Here is a 25,544-nt window from a genome sequence, read left to right on the forward strand (position 1 = left end):
GTCTCCCCTTTACATACACCCCCACTTTATGATAATCAAATGGTAAAAACTTTTTAAAGGTGCAGTGTGTTGGACTTGGTGCCATCTATAGCGGTGAGGTTGCGGATTGCAAAGAAACTGAAACTTCTCCCGTGTGCCAAGCGTGTAGGAGAGCTACGTTGTCCGACGTGAAAACGTGAATGTTCCTATCTAGAGCCAGTGTTTGGTTTGTCTGTTCTGGGCCACTGTAGAAACATGGCAGCTGGCTCCATATGTAGTGTATGCAACCCTGAGCCACCTGGAGGAAGACCTATGAGCAACAGTTTCTTTGCAGACAGTGATCATATTAGTGTGGTTGCCAAGGTTACGGCTGCTGTCCTATGAGGGCGGAGAAGAGACTGCAGCCAGCATCCTGTCACACTCACCTGTGTGCAAGTGTGTTATTATGTAAACAAGCAGCTGGTTCAGATTACACTGTCCTCTACATACAGTGGTTAGCATCCTCTCCCTCCTTCAGTCTACGTTGGTTTACAACACTGGTTCTCAGTTTATACCCACTAAATTAGCTTTATCTAAAAATGCATTTTAATTGTAAAAACGTGTTCAAGTAGTTTTTTTAAAGATCACCATCTACACTTAAATGCCTGAACAATAAAATACGGAAAACTGTGAGGTGAGCCTCCCCAGGGGGATGATATGAGGCACAGAAGGTTAATCACATGATTGTCCATAGTTAATCGCGATTTTTTTTATCTGTTCAAAATGTACCTTAAAGGGATATTAAAAGTATTTAATACTCTTATCAACATGGCAGTGGGCAAATATGCTGCTTTATTTGGCGAGGAAAAACTGGCATGGCCATTTTCAAAAGGGGTCCCATGATCTCTGACCTCCAGATATGTGAATGCAAATGGGTTCTATGGGTACCCACGAGTCTCCCCTCTACAGACATGCCCACTTTATGATAATCACATGCAGTTTTGGGGCAAGTCATAGTCAAGTCAGCACACTGACACACTGACAGCTGTTGTTGCCTGTTGGGCTGCATGTTATGATCTGAGCACATTTTTTATGCTAAATGCAGTACCTGTGAGGGTTTCTGGACAATATTTGTCATTGTTTTGTGTTGTTAATTAATTTCCAATAATAAATATATACATATATTTGCATAAAGCAGCATATTTGTCCACTCCGATGTTGATAAGAATATTAAATACTTGACAAATCTCCCTTTAAAGTTACATTTTGAACAGATAAAATGTGCAATTAATCGCGATTACATATTTTAATCGATTGACAGCCCTATTTTTTTTTACAATGGAATTCATTGCTATAAATATATGAGAAAATATTTGGTTTTAGGTTGCAACTTCCCTAAAGAAATTTATTATGTTGACATTTTTTTTTTGTCAGCAACCAATTTCACCAAGTGTACTATATTTTTATGTGCAATTTTGTACTTTGGCAGTTGTCACATAGTGTTTCAACAACCCTATAAAAATTATTTTGTACACATCTTTATGACCTGATATGGCCGTTATTACACACTGTTATGATCTGTGAGCCTCCAGTGAACACTTGAGATGACAGCTGGTTTCAGTTACTGTGGGTTTCATGGCTAACTGTAAATTTACAACTGGATTAAATTGCATTGTGTGCCGACGTGTCCCACAGCTGCACCCTCCTCAGAGTTCACGGCCTCGCTGATGAAGTTAAACCCGTGTTATGAGTTCCCAGATCCTTTAAACCTTTCCAGCTCTTATTAAGGTTTTACTGGCCGAGTGGAAGAGGAAGAATAAGAGACGGAAGAGGAAGACAATCCAAGAATTATTCCTGTGACAGTCCCATTTTCCCGTGAGGCCTATTTTGTGTATTCAACTGGTTGTATGTCTGTTACTCTCTGGCGTCTGGCCGCGTTCAGCTCTGATTCTCGTCACTGAGTCAGTGTGACATGATGTGAGCGTGGGCGTGTGTGAACACCTACGCCCGTATGTGTGTGTGTGTATGTGCAGTACGCGGTGTGAAAACGGCGGCGGTGTAGGGTTACAGAAGGAGATCCATTACTTCACCATGGCAGCCGGCCTTAATTACAGCTAACTATAGACGGAGCAGAGGGAGCGGAAAAGAGAGGGACAGAACGGGAGGATGGAGGGAGACGGAGCAATGAGTGTAATTAAAAAGTCTATTTGAAACCATGAGATTATTACAGCAATGACGTTTGTGTAATGGCTTGTTCGATACTCAATTTATACTTGTTATTTCATGCATGCAAACACTGAATGTCACAAAGTCTCAACTTTGTGTCCCTCTGCTGAAAGAAAGGCCTGGTACAAGTGAAAGTATGTAAGTGTGTGTGTGTTTGTGTGAGTGTGTGTGGTTATGCTTGTTTTCTTGCAGAGAGTTGTTTGTATGTGAGATATGAAGCTACACCTACAGTAGGAGCAGGTTAACTTAGCTTAGCATAAAGACTGGAAGCAAATGGAATCCGCAAGCCTAGCTGTTGCTTCAATGGATGTATAAAGAAAACTGGATACAGCGTTGGAGGCGGTCTCCCGTTCATTCCTATGAGAGATGCTCAGTGGCGCGTGAAGACAAAATGGCTCCACTGCTGAGTGATAAAGTACCGGGATCATCTGGCGATCCTCCGCATCCATTGGGTCCATACAGCATGCGTAGTAGCGTTTCCTTTAACTCCGCCTCCCAGCCCTCGCTCCAGCCTCGGTCTGGGGCTCATTCACATGAACGGAGGAAGGGAAATAACTCTGGATTCACCTATTAGTGCATTTTAAAACTTTTAGATCCTAATGATTTAAATAAGGGCTATTAGAGTGTTCGTATTGGGAAGTTGATTTACCTCAAGAAAAATTATACTCTAAGTTACGGACGTCTCTTTCCCAACTTAAGTCTATGGGGAAAAAAAAATTTGGGGCTCAATGGCATCGCGTGACGGACACAGAATTTGTAGTACCACCGTTTGGCCGCTACGAAAATTGGCATCAACGACCAGCGTGCTTCCTGGGGGCTTGGTTTCTCCATGTTTACTTCCTACCCCGTTTGCTGCTTCCTGTTTGGTGCTGGAGAGAGCGCACCTATTGGTTGTTGACAATGTTCGCTTCATTGAATTTACGATAATATTAAACTTGTTTGATTTTATCATAACATCAAGACAAGAAAAAGGCTGACTTAAGACAGCTTGGACTGAGTTTTATGACCACCTTACACTAAACGATCGAGATCACGGAGGCGCGACGCATCTCTGGCAAAACTCGTGATTTGGAAAATATGTCTGCGACAGTGAAATTGCTTGAAAAGTTGTTTGGTGTAAGGTCGGCATAACCCGCTGGATTGTTTTTGCAGTCTTGTGTTTATTTACCCCGTTAGAGTCATAAAACTTTGGAATAAGTGTGAAGTTTTCTCTCAAGTTAATGATGAGACCCTGATGTATTAAACACGTACTAAATAATTGTCTCAGTCAATGTCGTCCAGCTTCAATGTCAAGGATGTAATGATTGGTCATATATTTACTGTAGTATTGATCAATACTACACTGGCTGTGCAGAGTTAAGGTGAATTTTAATGAGACATCTAATCTAACATCTAACGAGTCCACACTGTGTGAACTTTTGATCATTATAAGTTTAACACAGTCTTATGAATCAGAGCAACTTTTTTCTTTCCCAAAATAAAGACTCATATCTCTGCTTAAACTTACACCCACACACACCTGAGGAGGATAATGCTCACACATTGTCAGCGGTGACATTTCCCTTTTTGTTTGTCGTTCCTAATTAGCAGTCTCTTCCGCTCGCCTGGCACGGTGTCGGCCAATCGGCGGAGCCCGCTCATTACCCAGGGTTCATTTCAGGGTCTTTGTCAACTGAAGAGTGAAAGTGACAGCTCAATCTAACCTCAGCAATAAGCTGTGCATGGCCGCCTCCTCACTGCTGGTGGAGGATTCAACTTGGCTATCATCTAGGGGCACACAGGATGGTACTCTGAAGCTAATTGAAATGCCACCCTGTTCTTTCTTTTTATGTCGCCTCTTTCTTCATCTCCTTCGTTTTTCTCCCTTAGTTCTGGATGTCTGCCCTGGCCACCACCATCCCAGTGCCCTGCGGAGCCTTCATGCCAGTATTTGTCATCGGTAAGAAGAATGTGAGAGGGAAGTTCTTGCTGACAGTTGCATGAGGAGATTGATGCCATGTCTGAAGCTGGAGCTACAGGCAGCAGCTCCAGTTTCCTACGATTGAACTGCCAAAAAACTTTATTACATTACTACTCTGCAGTATTGTTCCTCGTAAATAGTTTTTATCTTCAAACATCTCGCTAGCTGGGGTGAGAAATAGCAGAGAAAAAAGTCATTTTTACTTAATCTGGAGTGGAAATTTACACTTTACCAATGTTATATATGCAAAAACATTGGACTAATACATTTCTGCAGCCGTTCAAAAGAAAGGGAACTGAGTTGTTTTGTGAGTTTTCTGCCACTTTACAGCAGTAATACAGGACAATACTGTTAGTTATTGTTCCCAGTATTAAGCCCAGTATTAACTTTAGTCTCTTTGTGCACGTGTGTGTGTGTGTGTGTGTGTGTGTGTGTGTGTGTGTATATATATATATCAGGGGCAGCATTTGGTCGTCTGGTTGGAGAAAGCATGGCAGCCTGGTTCCCAGATGGCATTAACACAGATGGCACCATCTACCCCATAGTGCCAGGAGGCTACGCTGTCGTGGGTAAGTTAAAGACACAATCACGGCACCTATCGCTCTCTATCTTCTCACTTTCTCTCATACTCTTCTAAGTACTTTCTTTTACTTTTTTCTTAAAAGCCCATTTTTAGTTTTTGCTCTCACTTATACAAACCATTTTGTCAGATTCAAAACATTCATATTTTTTGGGACCGGCACAAAAATATTTCTCACTCATAACCAAGTCGGCTGCTTTTAAGTGATTCAGTCTTTTCACGATGGTAACACATTTATTTTTACTTCTCATTAGCTTTCTGTGAGGCATCAGTGCTTCCAGTCGAGTCAAATATTTTACTTCTCTTCCAACCGCTCATAGAAAATAAATCAAGATTCATATTTCTGCCTAATGCCTCACTTTAGAGCTCCGAGTTAAGACTCTAAACGAATCCTGATTAAAGGAGACATGGGATACGATCAGAGTCAAAAAACTGGAGACAGAATCAAATTACTTTTACAAGATCACCGGACGAGACTTGACACCGAAAAAATAGCCCATAGTGCTTCTGTCAAGTGCTCATATCCTGCTTAAAACTTGGAAATTGAAAAAGCAACTTGTGAATTCAAAACGTCTGCTAAGAAATAGAAATTGTACAATAGCAGTTGTTGTTGGTTGTTGCTTCATGAAATACAATCAAGTGGCACAGAGATATATAAAAGTATGCATTATTTATTTTACCGCCAAACAGTCAATAATATGAAATACCATAGTAACGTATTATGTTCTTCCTTTTATCCTTTTTTTAGTGACTGACTTGTTGTTTTAATCGTTGATGAATTTCCCATTCCTGCACTCAACATTTGCTTTTCTTAGTCTCTAATAAATGAATGAGGGCCCCTCTTATGATTTTGTTCTTTAGTTCGTCTGACGGATCATAAAAATATCCAAATCTAGACAAATTTATTACACATTGTTAAGCTTGTTAGTCAAGTCAGCTATTCTAGCACAGCGGTTCCCAACCCGGGGGTCCCATCCCCGACTAGGGGTCGCCAAAGCTTAACGGGGGGTTGTCATACAGTTGGCCTATATCTCCGCATTTAATTCATTTCTGTGAAGAAAACTAAATGAAATTGTTCTTTTTAATGATGGATTATTATTTCAGATTTACTCTTAAACTTAAAAAACATGTATCACAGGATGAGGGCATGATGAAGTTTTATTCACAGAGAACTTCCATTTCTGTTAAACAGCCTCGTCCTGCATTAGAAAAGAACACAGTTAAAACAACCAAAGAGCATCAAGTTTCAAGTTTATTCATCACATACACAATTATACAAGTATAATGCGCAGTTAAATGCTTATGTACCTTTCCGGTTGTACACGAGTTAAAGGAAGACAGTGCAACAAACATAAACCAACCAACATAACATTATATAAATAAACCATAATAACAAAAGTGCTAACAGTGCAAACATTAACAAAGGTGCAAAAGTGAATGATGGAGTAGTGAGGGAGATGAAAACACTGAATTTGTCAAACAAAAAGAAGCCTATTAAGTAGAATTGTATTAAAAGTTCCTAAAAATAACAGGAAAACTCATCTCTGATGACATATTCACAGGAATCTGCTCAAAATTCATTCAAATCACTTGTTTTACACAGAATTCCTGCAGTTATTGCGTTCACAATTTGGGTTTATTGTGCAGTTTATCAGTTGTTCTGCTCTGTTATTGTTATGCATATAAAATATCCATAAATAATGTCACTTAGTCAGGGGTCGTCAGTTTACTCAATGATAGAAAATGATAATAAACAAACATTATTGAGGATACAGTTGAAAATAAACTTGCTGGTTCTGGTGCACGAACTATGTGATGGAGACAGTGTTTCTATATCTTTGGCATTTACATACTAACACTTCTTCTTACTTATGGGCAACATAAATGCTGACACCAATATCTCTGCAATAAGCTGATATTGGCTGATCTATCAGAGTATAAGTCGGTGTAACTCTACAGACGGAGATGCATTGATGGTGAAGTAAGTTGTACAATCAAGCAGCAAGATTGTGGTTCTATGTAACAGGTGGAACATGTAAACAATCAGGAGTGACTGCTGAACAAAACAAAAAAGACTATGTTTTATAACAGAATAAAAAAAATGCTTTACAAACAGCAGCTGTGCTTTCATAACCGCGTCACTTCCTAATGAAGCTGCGTGTCTAATGAGATGCGGCGTTGTGAGTCCCTCCACTTGTTGACAGCCGGGCTGATTACGCCACCGTTTCAAGGTTTGCGGCGGCTGTTTTTCTGTGCTGCTGATGTTGTTGTTGTTGTTGTTGTGGTGGTGGTGGTGGTGGTGGTGGTGGTGGTGGTGGTGGTGCACTGTTGCTGATGACTCAGCCCTTTACAGGCCTGACGCTCTGATGAGCTTCTTTCATCTCACAGCGGAGCTCGCTTTAAGGATTAAATGTTAGGATGGGCGAGAGGAAGCAGTAGCATTTATGTGAGGAGGGAATATATACACAGGCTTAATTAAGTTACAAGAAAGAACAATGAAACCTGCCTTTGTAGACTCTCTCACCCACCATCTGTTTCTCTTTATTTTAATGCTTTCATTCTCTATTGTTTTTTTTTTCTTCATCTCATTTATTGGATTGGACTCATCCGTTTTCTCTGTTGAGCAGCGGAGGCTCACTTCGCCTCACGCTGCTCTGTCTGCTGTGATGCAGCTTTTATATTGCTCACTTTATTGGGGGGGAAACTGGAAATATTGAGGAGCACTTTCGTATTGAATTACTTGAATAATCTTTCCTTATGGGCATATATACGAGGAGATGGTGTGGAGAGGAATGTGAATTTGGTTAGTTGGGTTGAGAGTAGATACAGGAGAGAGTGCTGGCTCTGATAACAGGAAACAGATACCAGGATGATGAATCTTTGAGTAAATCGATTTCCACAGTTGAAGTGGGGTTTAGTGGATAGGATCTATGATGCTGTATATATTGTATATTGTGTGTATGATTTGTACGGATGATGTATGTATGGATGATATGAGTTTTGCTCTTTTATGTTGGTAGCAGTATAACTGGACTGAAATAAATGGAGTGGAGTGTTACAGTAAGTAGCATAAAATAGAAACATTCAAGGAAAAGACTTAAATCTACTTTAGTACAGCACTTGAGGGGGCGGCAGTAGCTCAGTCTGCGGGGACTTGGGAACCGGAGGGTCGCCGTTTAAAGTCCCCGTACGGACCAAGTATGGAGTGCGGACTGGTAGCTGGATGTGGAGGCAATTTCTGTAAAGAAGGACTCGAAAAATCAAGAGAGAGTCTTTTAAAGGTTTAATAAACACTTGCAAGTGGGCAAACAACCATCAACATAAATGTTCAGGGCTGAGAGCCCTGAGTCTCTCCGTTTCGTGACATTTATACCCTTGCGTGCATGCTCACAGTCGTATATCTCACATTGTCTGTCTGACTGACACTTCTGTCCTTTTTAGGGTTACTTGTCCTCAAATAGGCGCTACAAGTTTGTTGACTACGTATGCAACACCGAAACAGAAATAGGCTTTAAGGGCATTGAATGTCACCTGTCATGTCCTTAGGAATGTGCAACATGTTTGTATTTTTCCAGCACACTGGAGAGGTGCCAGTTCGCCTCCGGGGCACTGTCGAGGTGGCCTTGAGCAAGGCACCGAATATGGCTGGCCCTGCGTTTGTGCCAAATTTGCAGAAATTCCCTCCAGGTGTTCCTGAGATATTTTTCACCATTTTTTTAGACCAAACAACAATAACAGTTGCAGCTCTACTCTTGGTACTATCCTCCATTGAGACCCTTTCTGTTTTCAGGCAGTAGCAGGTCTGGTCAGAAGGGAGGTTTCAAAGTGAGAAATATCAGCAACTAAGATCTTGAGTCATTGGTATTGTCCAACATCCTCTCTATTATATATGAGATAGTAAAACTATTTGAAATTATGGTAATATTAAACTGTTTTTTCATTTTGATGGATGATGCCCCTGAAACCCCCTGAAGGAACCCCTTTATTTAGCACCAGACCACCTTGAAAACCACTGATCTGAACAATTGCGTCTCTGCCGTGCGTACTGTACTTCCCTGTATTCTTTCGCTCACCCGACTGTCCTCTCCCCCACCCCAAAGGTGCGGCGGCCTTGTCGGGAGCGGTCACCCACACGGTTTCCACCGCAGTCATCGTGTTCGAGCTGACTGGCCAGATCTCCCACATCCTGCCGGTGATGATAGCGGTGATCCTGGCCAACGCCGTGGCCCAGTCCCTGCAGCCCTCCCTCTACGACTCCATCATCAGGATCAAGAAGCTGCCCTACCTCCCGGAGCTGGGCTGGGGACACCACGAGTATGTACAGCACACAAAACATTACATTGCAACACATGACATGTATTATGTTGATTCAGCTGCAAGTAATGGGAAACAGAAAACAAAATGTTTACCAATAGGCCTATTAATATTGCAAATATTGCAACTAATAAAGTAAATTACCGCATTATAGGATGTGCAAATAACAGAAGATCATGCTGAGAAAAAGTGAATTAAGAAATTAGTTAATAAGTGAGCTTTAGAGATGCTTCTACGCAGATTGTGTTACTTTCGGAGAGCTGAACTTCACTCAGCCAACAGCAGCATGGGGCACAAGCGCAACTTTTAGCATGTTAGCTGCATGCAAAATAAATAAATAAATGACTCAATAAATAAATATGCCATTAAATGTAAATAGTAAATAAATAAATAGACATTAATTAATCGAGAAAATATGACAGAAATTATTTTCTGTTTTAATTTGCTTTTGTTTTAATTTTGCTGAATGACAACCCCCTAATTTTCATAATGAAGCAGAAATACATAAAGAAATGTAAACTGAAATGAATAACTTTGGGGAAATAAATAGGGGGGAATGCAAAGGGAAATAAATACATATAATATAAATACATAAATTAATAATTAATAAATACATTTAAAATAAATTTAAATAAAATCCAAATAAATTGCAAAAATATGTAAATAATTTAAAAGTTAATAAAAATAAGTAAACAAATAAATAAGTAAATAACAGAAAAAGTTTAATTAGAAGATTAGATAGATAGGGGGATTAATACAAAGGTAAATAAATATAGAAGCAAATTAAAACAGAAATATCAATTTATGTCACATTTTATCAATTAATTAATGCCTATATTTATTTTTAAATATTATTTTGGTAGATTTAATGGCATATGTATTTATTTATCAAGTCAATTTTTTTTTTTTTTTTTGGCAGGTTCTGTCCTCCATAGTACTGTAGTATGGTAACATGTAATCCTGTTTGAGAAACATGTGAACTTAAGCATGTAAGCACGCCATGTTAGCTACTGTATACAATAGAAGCCCCATCAGTTTGTTTGACTGTTGTTGAAAGTTTTTGTTTGTTTGCTCTGCAGGGTTTATTTCTTTCATTGTGGAAGTTTAATTAGTCACATAATGGCTTACTGTGTAAATGTTGCCGGTCTTAATCTGTGTTAATAGGTAAAGCTGAGTGCATAGTGAGTCTTAATGGTTTCAAATATTGCTTTTAATTTAGGTGTTTGGACTCTAAATAGCCCACCGCTTGCCTTCAGGCTACACCTGGAACCACAGAGAGGATTTTGCTTTTCAAAAAGACAAACGAGGGTGGAGGTGCCTGGCTCAACGGTTCACCGTTAACATGGCTTTTAATTGCTTTCAGTCCCCTTAATAATTTATACCAACCACACAATACTGAATGGGATTACCAGCTGCTTCATGTCCTCCGAGCTTGCTGAAACCACGCAGAAGCACTTCGCATTTAATTGTTTGGAGACGATTATTGTTATGAATGCTGGCAAATCATTAGGTGGAGATAATAGTTCGGATGCGCCGTCCACAAATTTGGAGTAATGAGGAAAAATTTTATTTCATCCTCCATCTGTTCATCAGTTTCTGAGTCCGTCCCCTGATGAGTTTGTTCTCTGTCTGCTACTTGAGTCTTTCACTTTCTACATCAGGACCTCAGTTGACCCAAACTATCCATCTCTTCATTATCTCTTCCTCTATCCCTCTATCTCTGCCGCTCTCAGTCCTAACTTCTCTTGGGCCGCTACTTAGATGGTGTCTTGACCGTTGTCACATTCAGAGCTCGTTACTCTAATGTTCCAGCTCTTCTTTTAAATGATCTGATTCATAAATGGCACAGGAACAAATTTGCCATCATCTGTAGCCTACAGACACATTTTAATTGCGTTAACAGACTCTGCACCCGATTTGACTATTATCAGCTCATTAAATGTGCATTGTCAGTGGTTATAAACCTCATATATGTGGGTCAGTAGGGGCCTGCTATACCTGCTACGTTGTAAAAGTGAAAGGGAAACTTACAAAGCCACCAGAGGAGTCGCCCCCATGCTGGCTATTAGAAAGAATGCAAGTTTAATGTACTTCAGAATTGGCTTCACTTTTCAAACCCTGGGGGTTGCAGCACACAGTTGTCCTGTGCAATGAGGATTAATCAAGGACAATGTAGATGATTTAGTTTGTTTACAACCTGTAAACAGAGTTTGTTTTAGCCGTGTTGCAGTGTTTCCAGATCACAGAAGAGTTCAATATTATCATAACTGATGGAAATATAATGTAATAAACCAGAATTATCCTTTACCTTTATCGCTGCAGGTCTGTTAAACTTCATAAAATATTAATGATTGAAGTTTTGACAAATTCAAGTGAATTGAATTAGAAATCTTCTGTGTGTCGGTACGTCGTTACAACATGAGATGATCATCAATCATGAACACACAATCAAATCATTCATACTTAATGATCAACACAACGTTCCCAAATGTTAAAAGTTGCCCGGGCGTAAAGATGATTGAGAAACCGTCAGAGAGCCTCTCCTGTATGTGTGTAAGTTTGTTTGTGTGTGTGTGTGTGTATATGTGTGTGAGCGCGCATGCCAAGTGAAAATAAATGATGACATGATCATCTATCACCAAAAATATCAAATTATCTTGACATAATGACATACGTTTCGAAATGTTAAAGGTTGGCGAGGCGTAAAGATGATTGAGAAACTGTCAGGGATCTCCTCGGTGTGTGTGTGTGTGTGTGTGTGTGTTAGTGTGAACATTCAGTCAACACACACACAGAAAACACCCACACAAAAATGTAATCTCCTTGAATCATCTATATTTAATGAGACACACTATGAACTTGAGTCACTGTGCAGAAAGCTCCTACTTCCCTCCATACTTCATTTGTTTACCTCTTCTGCCTCTCACACCGGTCTCCATCCCCAGGCCTTTATGTGTGTGTGTGGGTGGGGGTTGAGGGGGGGTTATATTCATAGACTGTATAGAAGAAGTGGACGTAGTCACCGTGACATCACCCATTGGTTTGTGGACTCGATTTTGAAGCCTCGAGTTCGGCATTTTGGCCGTCGCCATGTTGGATTTGTGGAACCAGAAGTGGGTCGTGTCTAGAAGGTGACCCACAATTTGGGAAACTCTCGCAAGATGCTTAAGGTTAGGCATTGTCCTCGAATGGTTATGGTTAGAATAGGTCGTTGGGCAGCGAGTCCCGTGAGAGTTTTCAGGCGTTTTTGCAAGTTTTCGTAATTTATGGATTACGTTCTAGACACGACCCCAGAAGTAACTTGAGAGGGTGGAGCTAAGCACATCCGAACGCTGAATAAGACATTTTTAAGTGACCAAAATGTTAATATTAACTTTCATGAACTGAAAACACACTGTGAAAGGGTTAAAGTTGTTAGACGAAAACACGGACAACTCCCAGACTGGACAACGCCGTGGTAGCGACCTGTCAATCACAAGGTAGCCCCGCCCTAAAGCATCCCCTGCTTTATGGTCTATCTGACTCTAAATGGGACCATAATTTACTAAATGAACATCATGCTGTATTGAAGAAGACTTGAAACTAGCGATTGAGACCATAAACTCATGTTTACAATGTTTACTGAGGTAATAAATCAAGTGAGAAGTAGGCTCATTTTATCATAGACTTCTATACAATCAGACTTCTTTTAGCAACCAGAGGAGTCGCCCCCTGCTGGCTGTTAGAAAGAATGTAGGTTTAAGGCACTTCAGCATTGACTTCACTTCTCAGACCCGGAGGTTGCCACCTGATTATATTTCTGTAGCATACAAGAGCGGAGGAGGGGGGGCTGAAACTGGTAGCGGTAGCGTTGCCCCCTCCAAGCTGAATGTGTTTTTTACTCAAACTGGAAATTATCCATCTCACACCCACGCCACCATCCACACACACACACACACAGGGACACTTGTGTAACGCCTGCCATGCGATACACACATACGATGGCATGTACATTTGCTCACACGCCCACACGGACATGGAGAGAATTGGATTTCTTATCTTTAATTTCGCTTTTGCAGATATGAACACTCATCATATATGCAGTATATATATATTTCTACTACAGGCGTGCTGGTACGCGCTCTGTCTCTCTAATCGTACCCATACTCTATGAAACCTTTTCCACCTCTTCTCTCCCTCTTTTATTCAGACCACTCTTCTCTCTTGACGGATCTGAGCGTTGGAGTGGCATTTAAAAAAAAGTGTGGGAACAATTGCATAACATCAATGTGTGTGTGTGTGTGTGTGTGTTTCTCTATCTGTCGTTCTATGTTTCGTAGCATTTCATAATAGCCAATTACAATCCGTTGAGTCGTTCTCCATCCACTGTTCTCTCTACTCGTCCGACGGCGAACAAAGCCACAGGAGACAATCATATTTTCTCCGGATCATTACAAGCGTCCATTTTATTGGCTTCCCCTACATACACCCCCTGCTCACACACACACACACACACACACACACATATCACCGCCCTGAGCCTCTCCACACTACTCTGGACAATATGGATGATCTGTAAGCCGGGATTTATAACCATATAAATCTGTTTATCTTGGCTCAAATCTATAAGCTCGGGCTTAAAGCGAGATACCTCAAACCGATCGGACATATTGCCGAGCCTTGCCGGGAGGAAGGTTCAATTAAGAAGAAACCAATCACATTTCATCAACTGCCTTTGATACCCCCGGGGGAAATTAGTCTTGGCAGCGGTTGTGGCCGGTTCAGAGGCATGCATTACGTTATTCTCTCAGATCCACAAGCAAATGAAAAGAGGCTGCCAATGCACCAAAGAGGGAGCTTTCTTTTTTTACTTACTGTATATATTTCTGTACTTTCTATCACAGACTGATAGAAAAGTGATTCAACCTTTATCTATTTCATTAAATCTATGTGGTTTGATAACAGTATGTGTCTGCTAGATCTGTCATGGAGGAAAATATCGTCTGATGCCAACACAGCAAAAAATATAAGATGAAATGTATGAGTACAAAACTGCTTTGTCAAAGTCAGATTTTTGTATCCTTTTCATCTCTTCACATATGATGAACAGATAATGACCAATTCACTGTGAAGCTTTATATAATTCACCCATTTAAATTATATTAAGGCTGAAAGTTATGCATAGTTGAGGGCATGGCCGCGTTGAGTGACAGGTGGGTGCCGTCTCAGGTTTGCTAGCTGATGGCTGTCTGCTCTGCTGCGTCACTTGGTCCCACCTCAGCTCCATCGACGATCCACCTCTTTGCCCATTTTTGGATTAGTCGAGAGTTAGGCTGACGTCCAGAGCGACCCACTTTGAGCTTCACAGCAGGTCTTCAGAAACCTACGGGTGACGTCACGGAGACAACGCCCATATTTTATACAGTCTATGATTCCTATAGACAAAATACAGTACAGAACAGAAGACAGTATACTTTTCATATGTGGGGAGCACACTATGAGTCATTTGTACAATTCTATTACATCATACATGACGTTGACCAATGGGCAACCATGACCCGCCATCGGAAAGCCTCTGCCAAGCCGGCCTTTGCAGGTATTCGGGCGGTCGGTTCCTCCAGCATTCATGGCCGGGAGGAGACTTTTCCCCTGCATTCCTCACAGTACACCGAGGCATGGCAAGTTTATTTATATAGCACATTTCAGCAACAAGGCAATTCAAAGCGCTTTACTTAAAATATCGAAAGCGTCAAGACAAAGTGCAAAAGAAGCACATTATAAATACACTAAAAACAGAGCTAAAAAAAGAACTTAGAATAAGACAGGTATAAGATACAGGAATAAAAGTTACAGTGCGATGTAAGAAATTATTAAATAAAAAGCAGCAGCAAACAGAAAAGTGTTCAGGCTTGATTTAAACAAAGTGAGAGTTGACCTGCAGTTTTCTGGGAGTTTGTTCCAGATATATGGAGCATAAAAACTAAACGCTGCTTCTCTCCATGTTTAGTTTTGTCTCGGGGGAAAGAAAGCAGACCGATCTCCAACGACCTGAGAGGTCTGGATTATTAATGTAGCAGAAGATCAGACTTATATTTTGGCCTTAAACCATTCAGTGCTTAATAAACCACTACACCTACACTAAAAACAAGTACATTTGTCTAGATACCAGAAAATATTAAAGGTTTTTTTTCTCAATAAGTAGGGAAATGTGCTTCAATTGAGCAAATGCTTGTGCTAATGTCTTGAAATAAGGCTATATGTTTAGGAATTCTATTTACAGTAAACAAGTACATTTATCAAATAAAAGATTTAAGAATTTTGTCTGAAGATCGGGGTAAGATACCATTATTTTATAATTTGGGTAATTTGGGTGAACTGACCCTTTAATGCTGTTAGTAGGGAGCATGTGATACATTATGTAGCAATGTGTTTCAGCACTATGTATACAGGCCTGGACCAACGTTGTGCTCTGTTGTATTGAAGCGGAGACGGAGGTGGACGGTCATCAAATTAACTTTAGATTCCAACAGAGGTCAGTGTATTGAGTTGTCACCACAACAAGGAGCGGAGGCTTTGGCCGGAGCCCGTGTCCTGGCACGGCCGCGAGGCTTGGCAGTCGAAAAACCATCGAGCGGCTGCTGTCGCGTTTGCAGGTTCTGGCGAGCTCGGACAGGAAGAGAAAGCTGAGTGTTTATGACTGGTGTACCGAGGCGTACCATTCTGCTGAGGCAAGATCTGCTCACACAATGTCACCCACTTCCCCCCCTACTGTACACATGGCCACTGCCGCTAAACATCCGCGTGACGTGTCGACAGTGTGTGCTGTTATTGGATTGACCGGTCGGCTGAAGGAAGGATGGGCTGTCAGCGTTGGCTATGAAGGAGAGAGGTTATAGATCCGTGTAGAGCAACAACAAAGCTGCACTGTCCAAGCTGAAATTCCCTGACATTAGTTTTCTCCACGTACCTCCATCCCTTATCTCCGTAACCACTTGATAAATTCCTCGCATCTTCCTCCTCACATTTATTTTTCTGTTTTCTCCCATCAGGAAGTATAATATTCGTGTGGAGGACATCATGGTGCGTGACGTGCGGTACATCACACTCAACTGCTGCTACAGAGACCTGCACAACATCCTGCTGACGGGACACCTCAAGACTCTGGCTCTGGTGGAATCAGTTGGTGAGACACTCACACATGTACATATACTGTATACAGACTACTTATAGTAACTCACTACGCTTCCTCTCTACATTAGTTGTATTCACACTATATCGTACAATACACTCATTTCCAACATGACTAATGTTTACTCATCACTACACTGACCTTTCTGTACAAGGAACCATACGTCACTGTATTGATCCACCTATGTAATTGTGCACAATCATGAACATGGTCTGCTGTATGCGAGTTCTGACGTACAGTATGTTATGTTTACTTACTTTTCATCATTAGTATTTAATGAAGTTTGGAGACAATGACGTCTTTAAAGGACGCCTGAACAGGCGTTGGAGGGGGGGTTGCTGAGCAAAACTCGGAGGAGTGGTTTGTCATAATGACAATAGCGCTGGTCTACCTTAAAGCTGAAGTAGGCGAGATTGGAGCAAATATGATTAAAAAAGTTATTTTTATAAAACGGTCGCTATATCGTGACAGTAGTACATAAACGGGTAACTCTCTGTGTGTCTCTCTCAACCGCTCCCTCTCACACGGTTACTGGCTAACGTTAAGCACACAACCTACGCACAAGTTATTCCTTAAAAGAGTTTGCTACTTATAAAACACATTTTAGTTTAAAAAACATCTTAAAAATTCATAAGTCCCGATGTTTTGGCCCGGCGGGGAGTCAATCTGCCGGCCACGCTTACAATAAACTGGCTGAAACCCACCCTGGGTGCCTCATTTGAATAAATCTAAATCATCAGCTCATTGATTTGGTGCTCCGTTCCACAACTCCTTTCTTATCAACCTTGTTTCCAGGAGCAGCAGCAAGCAGCTGTTTTCAGTGAGAAAGCTCTGATAAACCCGCTGTACACGACCAGCCCAGCACCAAACAGCAGACTACATAGTGGAGCATCATTCAGGATGTTTTTTTTGCTCCTGTCACATTTTACTGGCCTCATTTTTCACTGCAATATATAAGTCCTGCACCTCTATGGAAACAGCGGCACAATCATGACCAGAAGTAGAAGTAGAGAGAGCTCAGGTATAATGCCATAAATCATTAAAAAAAAAAAAGGAAACACAAGCTGAATTTCTTTGATAATTTATTTTACAAAACTTGGAAAAAAAATGTAATCTATATATACAACATTTCTCCAAGTGTCCACATGTGTTGCAAATTTTGGAGAAAATAACTGTGGTTCAACACATGCTATTCAAATTGAATTATTTACATTTTTACAACCCTTTACTTATAACCTCTCTTGTCTGCTCCTCTTAACAGCCTGCAGTTCATTCAAAGTTTCAGTAACTTATTGTCATTCATGGCTTCTCAGTTGCACAGAATTTAATGTTTTTACAGCGTCTGGTTCGTGCTAACTGTTTATTTTTGGTGATATTTTAAATGAGACGTACTGTAGAATAAAGTGATTTGAATGAAATATCACTATTTTAAGCTTTAAGATTTTTTCCTGACCGAAGCGTTCGACACACCTGATTCATTCAAGGACCCTCAGAAATTTAGAAAATCCGACAACAAGTTCAGTTTTTACAGTTTCTGGCTACGATCGACGGTGTATTTTTGGCGATTTTTTAGAAGAAAACATGCCTTTCAAACCCGCTGGCGTGTTGTGGGATTCAGAGGATTAATCCTCCAAAATAAAGTTGTTTATAATTAATCAGCAACACAGTCAAGGCTACACTTCTTCTCTACAATAGGTGTCTGTATACAGTACTAGTGCTTAATGTGTGATGCAGATCGGAAAGTCAATCCTCCACAGTTCCAGATACTTTCTGTTAGACCTCTTTCACTGCTAATCGTGTCAAATCTTACCTCATTTTACTTTGCATGTGAATGTAAAGGTGCTGACCTTTTACCTTGTTTGATTAAATCAAAGGAAATACTAACTCAGCAAGGGGAAACGGACTTTCCTGCTATTTTATTAAGCTTATAATGTTTAGATAATTCAACTTTAATACTCCCTAAACTGTAGCTTTAATGTGTTATAACACAATGTGGTGTGCTGATCACTGAGCATCCCTTTCAGTCTGTACCAAAAAACAAATCCCAGTGACCTTGGCGGCTCGCTCGTTAAAGTGATTGATTGATTGATAAACTTTCCCTCCGCACAGCTTGCTGACGTCGCCGCACTCGCCACCTCACTGAAGTGCAAATTTGGTATTCGAACGCTGTCTCAATTATGCAATCGTGCGGGAACAATTAGCTGCGGCATTTAACCAAATACATAATCAGCACGTACTGTCACAAAGGCAATTACTTAAAGCAAGCTGCCACCCACCCACCGCACACACACACACACACACACTTACACATTCACTGCGTTCTGGGCTCTTGTTATGTAACTCAGCTGAGCTCTCTGCAGTGCTGCAACATGTGTTTGGATTCTCCTGCAGTCGGCTCTCTCTTCCCTCCTAAAACAAGTTTTACTATCTCTTCTCATCCTTCTCTATTTCCTTCCCTCTTCCCACCTCCCCTATCTTTTTTTTCCACTTCCTTCCTTCTCTATTTTCTTCTCATCCTCACCTCACCTCCCCTCTCTGTCTCGTCTCCCAGAGTCCATGATCCTGTTGGGCTCCATCGAGCGTGCCCAGCTCCAGGCGTTGCTCTCCATGCAGCTCGGCCGCCCCAAACGGCTGGAGTACATCAGGGAGCGAGCCTTCGAGGAGAAGAAGCGCCTGTCCGTTGTGTCAAACGTGTGCAGCGAGGACGAAACCCACCGGGCCAGTCAGGAGGTCCGCTTCCAGGTCAGAGGTCACAGTGGAGAGAGATGTTGACACGCCTCAGGCTTTGTTATCTGTTTACATGTTGCTTATAGTGCCAAATTAAATGTTGGCTCTGTAAGTGACCAGGAAACTGGAACAGCTGGATGGTTAACAAGCTTGTTAACCCCGAAAAGTTTGACATTAGCTGTCAAAAATGTTTCCAGCCATTCAAAGCTTCCTAGTTTCTCCAGATTTTATCTGCAAAGCCACAGGAAGAAATGCCTTCAAAATGCATGTTAAAGGGATAGTTTGGGTGTTGTATGAAGTTTTTATCAATAGTCACTGTATTACCTGCAGTAGATGGCGGTCGGCACGCCCCCAGTTTGGAGAAACAGACAGGAGTTACCACACGGGAGCAAAGCAATGTACTGCTGTGGACGGGGGCAGCAATATCAGTTTAAGTTTATGCTGTATTTAGAATATTTTCACCGCTTTACCTCGCCGTCAGCCCTTTCCGACGGGGAACTGAAGCCGTTATCTATGCTCTCTTCAAAGCCACCAGACTCCATTGACAATAACAGTAATTTTACCTCGCAGAACACGGGAGTTGCTGGTCTACCGCTGCCTCAATCGGTTACTTTGCTTGTGTTAATGTGCGAATTTGTTGTTTTAAAGGGTTAGTTCGGATTCACCAAAGTCACACATTAACACAAATAAACTAACCAATCGAGGCAGCGGTAGACCAGCAACCCCCGTATTCTGCGTGGTCAAATTACAGTTTTTTTCAATGGAGTCTGGTGGCTTTGGTGACAGCACAGATAACGGCTTCAGTTCCCCGTTGTAAAGAGCTGTCTGACGGCAAGGTAAAGCGGTGGAAATACTCTAAATGTAGCGTACACTTTAACTGATTTTTTTTTTACGTGTGTAAAATACATTTTGCTGCTGCGTCCGTCCACAGCAGTTCATTGCTTTGCGCCAGTGCTGGGACTCCCTGGTTTGTTTCTCCAAACTAGGGTCATGCTGACCGTCATCTACTGTAGGTAATACACTGAATATGGATAAGTGCCTCATAAAACCCCACTTCAAAACACCCGAACTATCCCTTTAACAATATAGGCTGACCCACTGTTACTCACTTAAAGCTGTCGTTAAAAAAAAAACTTTTTTTATTCTTTTCCCATGTTTTATTTATTTAGTCTTAACTTTTGTCTTTTATACAGTGATCCCTAAATAAAAAAATATTACAGAAACTCCAGCCCAGTATATCAGGAATATTAATGACTTTACAAATGGGCAACTTCACAGAGTTACAGCTGAATATATTTCAAGCTACTTCCACACAGGCATTTGATCTGTGAAACATTTTATGGCTGAAACTAGAATGCCCCCCCCACCCCACTTCAGAAAGACATTATTAACATAGCCCAGCTAAAATATTTTGTAGGTCAGGCATGGAAAGTCATTGAAGTCATGAGATTTTGCATCAAGGCCAACACAACAGCCCTTTAGCTCTCAACTCCCGCTGGTTGCTTTTCTTTTTTGGTGTTTTTTCTCTACTCTTTCCCCCCCTTTGATTTGCCTCCATCTCATCACTCAGAAGAAGTGCATCCATTTGTCTAATGAGTCCGCAGAAACAGAAAGAGGAGCTGATCTCTTAAGCAGGATTGGGGTTTTGAGTGTATCTGTATGTGTGTGTGTGTGTGTGTGTGTGTGTAGATCTCTACTGAGGAGTCGTCCTTCAGCCCGACTCGTTCAGTACCTCAGAAGCCCCTCAAGCCTGCCCTGAAGAGAGTCTCCGTTGTGGAGCGACCCGCCGAGATCCCCACCAGTAAGAAACACACCGGTTTCCAAACACTAAACAGATGAGGCAATCAAAAAGTAAAGAATAGGGGATTTAATAGATCTGGAAGGGAGTGTTTGTAATAGCCTCTCTGTCTCTAAACTCACATAACACTAATTGAACCTCTTATTCTCTCTTTATTTCTGTCTCTGTGTCTCATAGATGATGAAAAAACGATTTTAGGACTTACTGACAATGACTGTGTTAACTGAAAAAAGACCAAAACAATCTCAACTCCACTGTTTCTCAACACAGTACACGCCTTTCAATGTCTCAATTAAGGAATCATTTGGGCTGTCAAATAACCAGTTAACGCAAATTGCTTTTAACGCCACTAATTTCTTTATTAACGCAATCAATCTTTCAACGGTTGTGTCAGTTTTAATGCTACAGTAAAGATACTGGTGTCATATCTATTGGTACCAACCATGTCATACTAGCCTGTCGAGAAGGAGGCTAGATAACGCTCCGAACTTGCGCAAAATTTTGGCGAGGAATAACTGGCATGGCCATTTTCAAAGTGGTCCCTTGACCTCTGACCTCAAGATATGTGAATGTAAATGGATTCTCTGGGTACCCACGAGTCTCCCCTTTACAGACATGCCCACTTTATGATAATCACATGCAGTTTGGAGCAAGTCATAGTCAAGTCAGCACACTGACACACTGACAGCTGTTGTTGCCTGTTGGGCTGCAGTTTGCCATGTTATGATTTGAGCATATTTCTTTATGATAAATGCAGTACCTGTGAGGGTTTCTGGACAATATTTGTCATTGTTTTGTGTTCGGAATTGATTTCCAATAATAAATATATACATACATTTGCATAAACAAGCATATTTACCCACTCCCATGTTGATAATAGTATTAAATACCTGACAAATCTCCCTTCAAAGGTACATTTTGTAATGTGTAATTTTGTAATTTGCAATTAATTTGCAATTAATCGTGATTAACTATTTTAATCGATTGACAGCCCTTTTAATAACTGATACTAGAATGATAATTTTCAACTTGGTATCATGCCAAAGCGTGTAATAGACCCGCCTGTCCACCAGAGGATAGCGTGTCAGTGTCACGTTTTGCCTTGACTAGGCGTGCATGAAGGTTTAGTACCAGCAGTAGTCCATTGAGAAAGCTCCCTGACAGACAGAGAACAGTGGTATTTAATTGTTTCACTGTTTTTGAATCTCTCTCTGTCTCTCTTTCAGGCCCACAGGATAATTCGGGCATCGCTTTAAAGAACCTGTTCTGCGCCAGTCCAGACAACGAAGGCCTGGAGGTAAGAGAGAGAGCCCTGTCCTCGAATACCCAACAACAACAACAACAACACCACCATCACACGCACACACACAGTGCCTCACACGTCGTTCACACATTGTGCACACCCACACAGTCCTATGCTATCTCTCACATACAGTCCTTCACGCTCTACAGTACAGTACCTCCCACACAAACAGACAAACACACTCTCAGTATCTCAGTCAGCCTCACTATAAAACCTTTTTGTCTCAGCCTTGCATCCTGCGAGGCTTTAAAAAAAACTCTTAACTCCTGCACCACCCTGCTAATGGCTTCTTTCACAGAAATAAGTTTTCAATAATCTTTTCTTCCCCCACCAAGTTTTGGTCAAAGTGGCGTTGCAAAGAAGTTTTTTTTGCAAAGTCAAAGTGCGTTGAGGTTGTTGTTAATGTTGTGTGCTTGTCTCTGGTCGCCCCGGAAGAAAAACAACAACTTGGAGACCCCCGTGTCTCCTGAGCACAGGAGGCCGTCCAAACGAGTCCGGATATCCGTAGTGGTAAGAGCCACCGATCAGGGCTACCCGAATGCCTGGAACCCGCCCGGCAACAGGTTCATCAGCCAATCAACTGATTATCACCCCTCCGCCATTCCATCCCAGGGCTAATCCCAAAATGCCGATGGACGGAGATCTGGGCCGGGAGCCGGTCTGTGCCATCGTGCCAAAACAGAGTTGAACACCCTCCTCCTTGTATAACCTTTAACCCGCCTACTGACCTTTCGCTGCCTCTAGTTGCTTACGTGATTGGCTAAGGCTAGGATCCATTCAGCTTAACCTCTTTTCATTGGTCAAATGGTGAGTTGAGGTTATAGAGAACACTTGACAACTGAAATACCACGACTGCTAATTGGCAACGCCAACAATGTGCTTTCATAATTGGGTCCTTAAATGTGTGGATTTTTAAAATTCCTGACTTCTGGGATCAAAAAAGAGGCTAGACCACCAGACATGCACCGATTTTTAACTGAACTGTCTCAATTTTCTGCAAATAAATGTCTTTTACAAGCTTTAAAATTATATTTTTTATCATGTGGTGTCAAATTTATATTTAGGTCCATTTTATTTTTGTTGACAATTAGAAATAAGTGTACCAGCTGATATTTTACATTATGTGAAGCCCATTACATGTAGTAAAGGCAGAGTTTAAATAAGGTAGGCAAATAAAATAATGATAAAACTACAAAACTTATGCTTAACCAACCTTTAGAGTTATATAAAACACAAGATAATGCAACATGACAACCAGTCATGGAGACCCAAAGTGTTCAAAAGAGTAATTTAACACCCTGTGTTGACCGCCAGTGTTTTTAATTTCTCACCTGGCTGCAGTGATGTAAGAGTGTACTCCAGGACACTGTGACATCACTGGTGGGTGTGGTTACAACAAAGCAAATAAATAAACAAAAAAACAGATTTTAAAACAGAGGACAGTGAAATATTGTTTTTCAGGCCAGTTTTAAGCCATTAGAGAATAACTTCATATGGATAAATACGTAAAATATATGGCGTAACCATGAAATGTAATGCAGCCCTTTCATATTTTTTAACTTTTGTAAGCTTTTGATTATGACAGCCATTTGTAAACTCAATTTGATTGTTCTTAAATTACAAAGAGCTTCATATAGTCAAACCTGCAGGATACCCTTTAGAAAGCAATTTTCATCTGGTAAAAACTAAATAAACTACTACTAAATTACCGTCATTTCAAAACTTGAGATGTGGTTGAGTTGTGGTCAAGTGGTCTACAAGGACGAGGCTGTTCAACCAAGCATGCTGCGCTGTCCATCATCAGCTGTGTCACCCGAGGTGTCCAATCAGTGACGGCCTCACAGGGCAGGCCTTGTCCCTGGAGTGACCCCAAAATCCCATCGCATTTGTTGTAAATGATGAAAGAAACATGTGTTTAATGAGATAGTTTGGGTGTTTTGAAGTGGGGTTGTATAAGGTTCTTATCCATTGTCAGTGTATTATCTACAGTAGATGACGGTCGGTACACCCCTAGTTTGGAGAAACAGACAGGAGTACCAGCAAAGGAGCAAAGCAATGTACTATTGTGGATGGGGGCAAACTGTATTTTAGATGCCTAAAAGAAAGGCCCACCTAAACAAATCAATATCAGTTTAAGTGTACACTATATTTAGTCACACAATGACACAGACAAACTAACCAATCGAGGTAGCGGTAGACCAGCAACCCCCATGTTCTGTGAGGTAAAATTACTGGTGGCTTTGGCGAGAGCATAGATGGATACAACGGCTTCAGTTCCCCGCTGGAAAGGGCTGTCTGGCGGCAAGGTAAAGTGGTGAAAATATTCTAAATACAGTGTACACTTAAGCTGATATTGATTTTTTTAGGTGGCTAAAATATGTTTTGCTGCTGGCCCCGTCTAAAGCAGTACATTGCTTTGCTTTCGTGCGGTAACTCCTGTTTTATTTCTCCAAACTGGGGGCGTTCCACTGAATACACTGACTATTGATAAGTACCTCCTACAACCTCACTTCAAAACACCCAAACTATCCCTTTAAAATGGGGGTTGGGAGGTCGGGGTTGTGGAGGGAAGCACCGTGTTGGGGCCAGTTCCTCTGTGCATGCAGCGTTTAATATCCAGATAGGAGCATCATATCTCTTCATTAGGAACAGGCAGGTATTTGAATGACAGCAACAGCTCAGATGAAATGATGATGCATGAGAAGTCCAGGGAGGTATTGGAAAATATCGCCTCAAACTGGGATGTAGCCTGCTGTCCAATTACCAGCGAGCGCATCCCCCTCCTGCAGCGGAGCATGTCAATCAATGAAACAAGCGTCTGATTACGAATTGAGAAAAATGATTCCGCGATACAAAAACATCCAGCGTTGCATGACAAATTATCAGACATCAATTTTCTGAAAATCAAACGTAATCATGCCTTCAGACACATTCACACATGTCCGATTATCAGCATCAATGATTTATTATTCATAATCTTTTCTCACATTAACTTCACAAATCATCATGAGATTGTTTTTCACTCATCATATATGATGTCATTCCATTCACTAGGAGCCACCACCCATCTTAAAGAGTTTCTTTGTGGTGAGCATGTTATTCACATTTCTTCACCACATTTCTGTTTCAATCCAGTATTACGATGTACGGCCACATATTGACTTCCAAGGTTAAAACTTGCTTACCTGATCATCTTTTACACTGTTTGTTAAAGTCACAGTTGCTAAATATCGCCACACCTTTCTACTGATTCAGTGCCGTCCAGACATTAGAGAAACATACATTTTGGTACCATTTAGTCCAGAATGTACGGAAGCCTTGGGAGGCAAGTGAGGGAAAAAAATCCATTTTCTAAGTCCGATCTAAATTGTTTTCTCTCCTTTGTTTATGACTGAAGAAGAAGTTGTTTTTTTCATCTTTGAAAGGATAAAAGTTTTGGAAAGTGATTTTTTTTTTGTCAGGATAATTTTTTTTGTAAGTGTTTGCTGTTGTAATACTCATTTCGGCCAC

The 25,544-nt window shown here is 41.1% G+C and overlaps 1 protein-coding gene across 8 annotated transcripts in view; it reads left to right on the forward strand.

Moving 5' to 3' along the window:
* LOC141771212 (chloride channel protein 2-like) overlaps window positions 1–25,544 on the forward strand; it is a 165,680-nt gene that overhangs the window by 116,128 nt on the left and 24,008 nt on the right. For 4 of the 8 annotated variants that reach the window (XR_012594694.1, XM_074641231.1, XM_074641232.1 and 1 more), the window contains 9 exons: window positions 4,054–4,123; window positions 4,603–4,713; window positions 8,825–9,038; window positions 16,067–16,200; window positions 18,758–18,948; window positions 20,623–20,734; window positions 21,958–22,028; window positions 22,470–22,544; window positions 25,089–25,121. Coding sequence is in view for 7 of the 8 variants with exons in the window: in XM_074641231.1 (XP_074497332.1) it covers window positions 4,054–4,123; window positions 4,603–4,713; window positions 8,825–9,038; window positions 16,067–16,200; window positions 18,758–18,948; window positions 20,623–20,734; window positions 21,958–22,028; window positions 22,470–22,544; window positions 25,089–25,121 (1,011 nt within the window). In the remaining variant the exon portion in view is untranslated. The remainder of the gene's footprint in view (window positions 1–4,053; window positions 4,124–4,602; window positions 4,714–8,824; window positions 9,039–16,066; window positions 16,201–18,757; window positions 18,949–20,622; window positions 20,735–21,957; window positions 22,029–22,469; window positions 22,545–25,088; window positions 25,122–25,544) is intronic. The other 4 variants (XM_074641234.1, XM_074641236.1, XM_074641237.1 and 1 more) reach the window with 2 other exon arrangements.

This window comes from Sebastes fasciatus, chromosome 7 (assembly GCF_043250625.1).
Source record: "Sebastes fasciatus isolate fSebFas1 chromosome 7, fSebFas1.pri, whole genome shotgun sequence".
NCBI classification, from domain to species: domain Eukaryota; kingdom Metazoa; phylum Chordata; class Actinopteri; order Perciformes; family Sebastidae; genus Sebastes; species Sebastes fasciatus.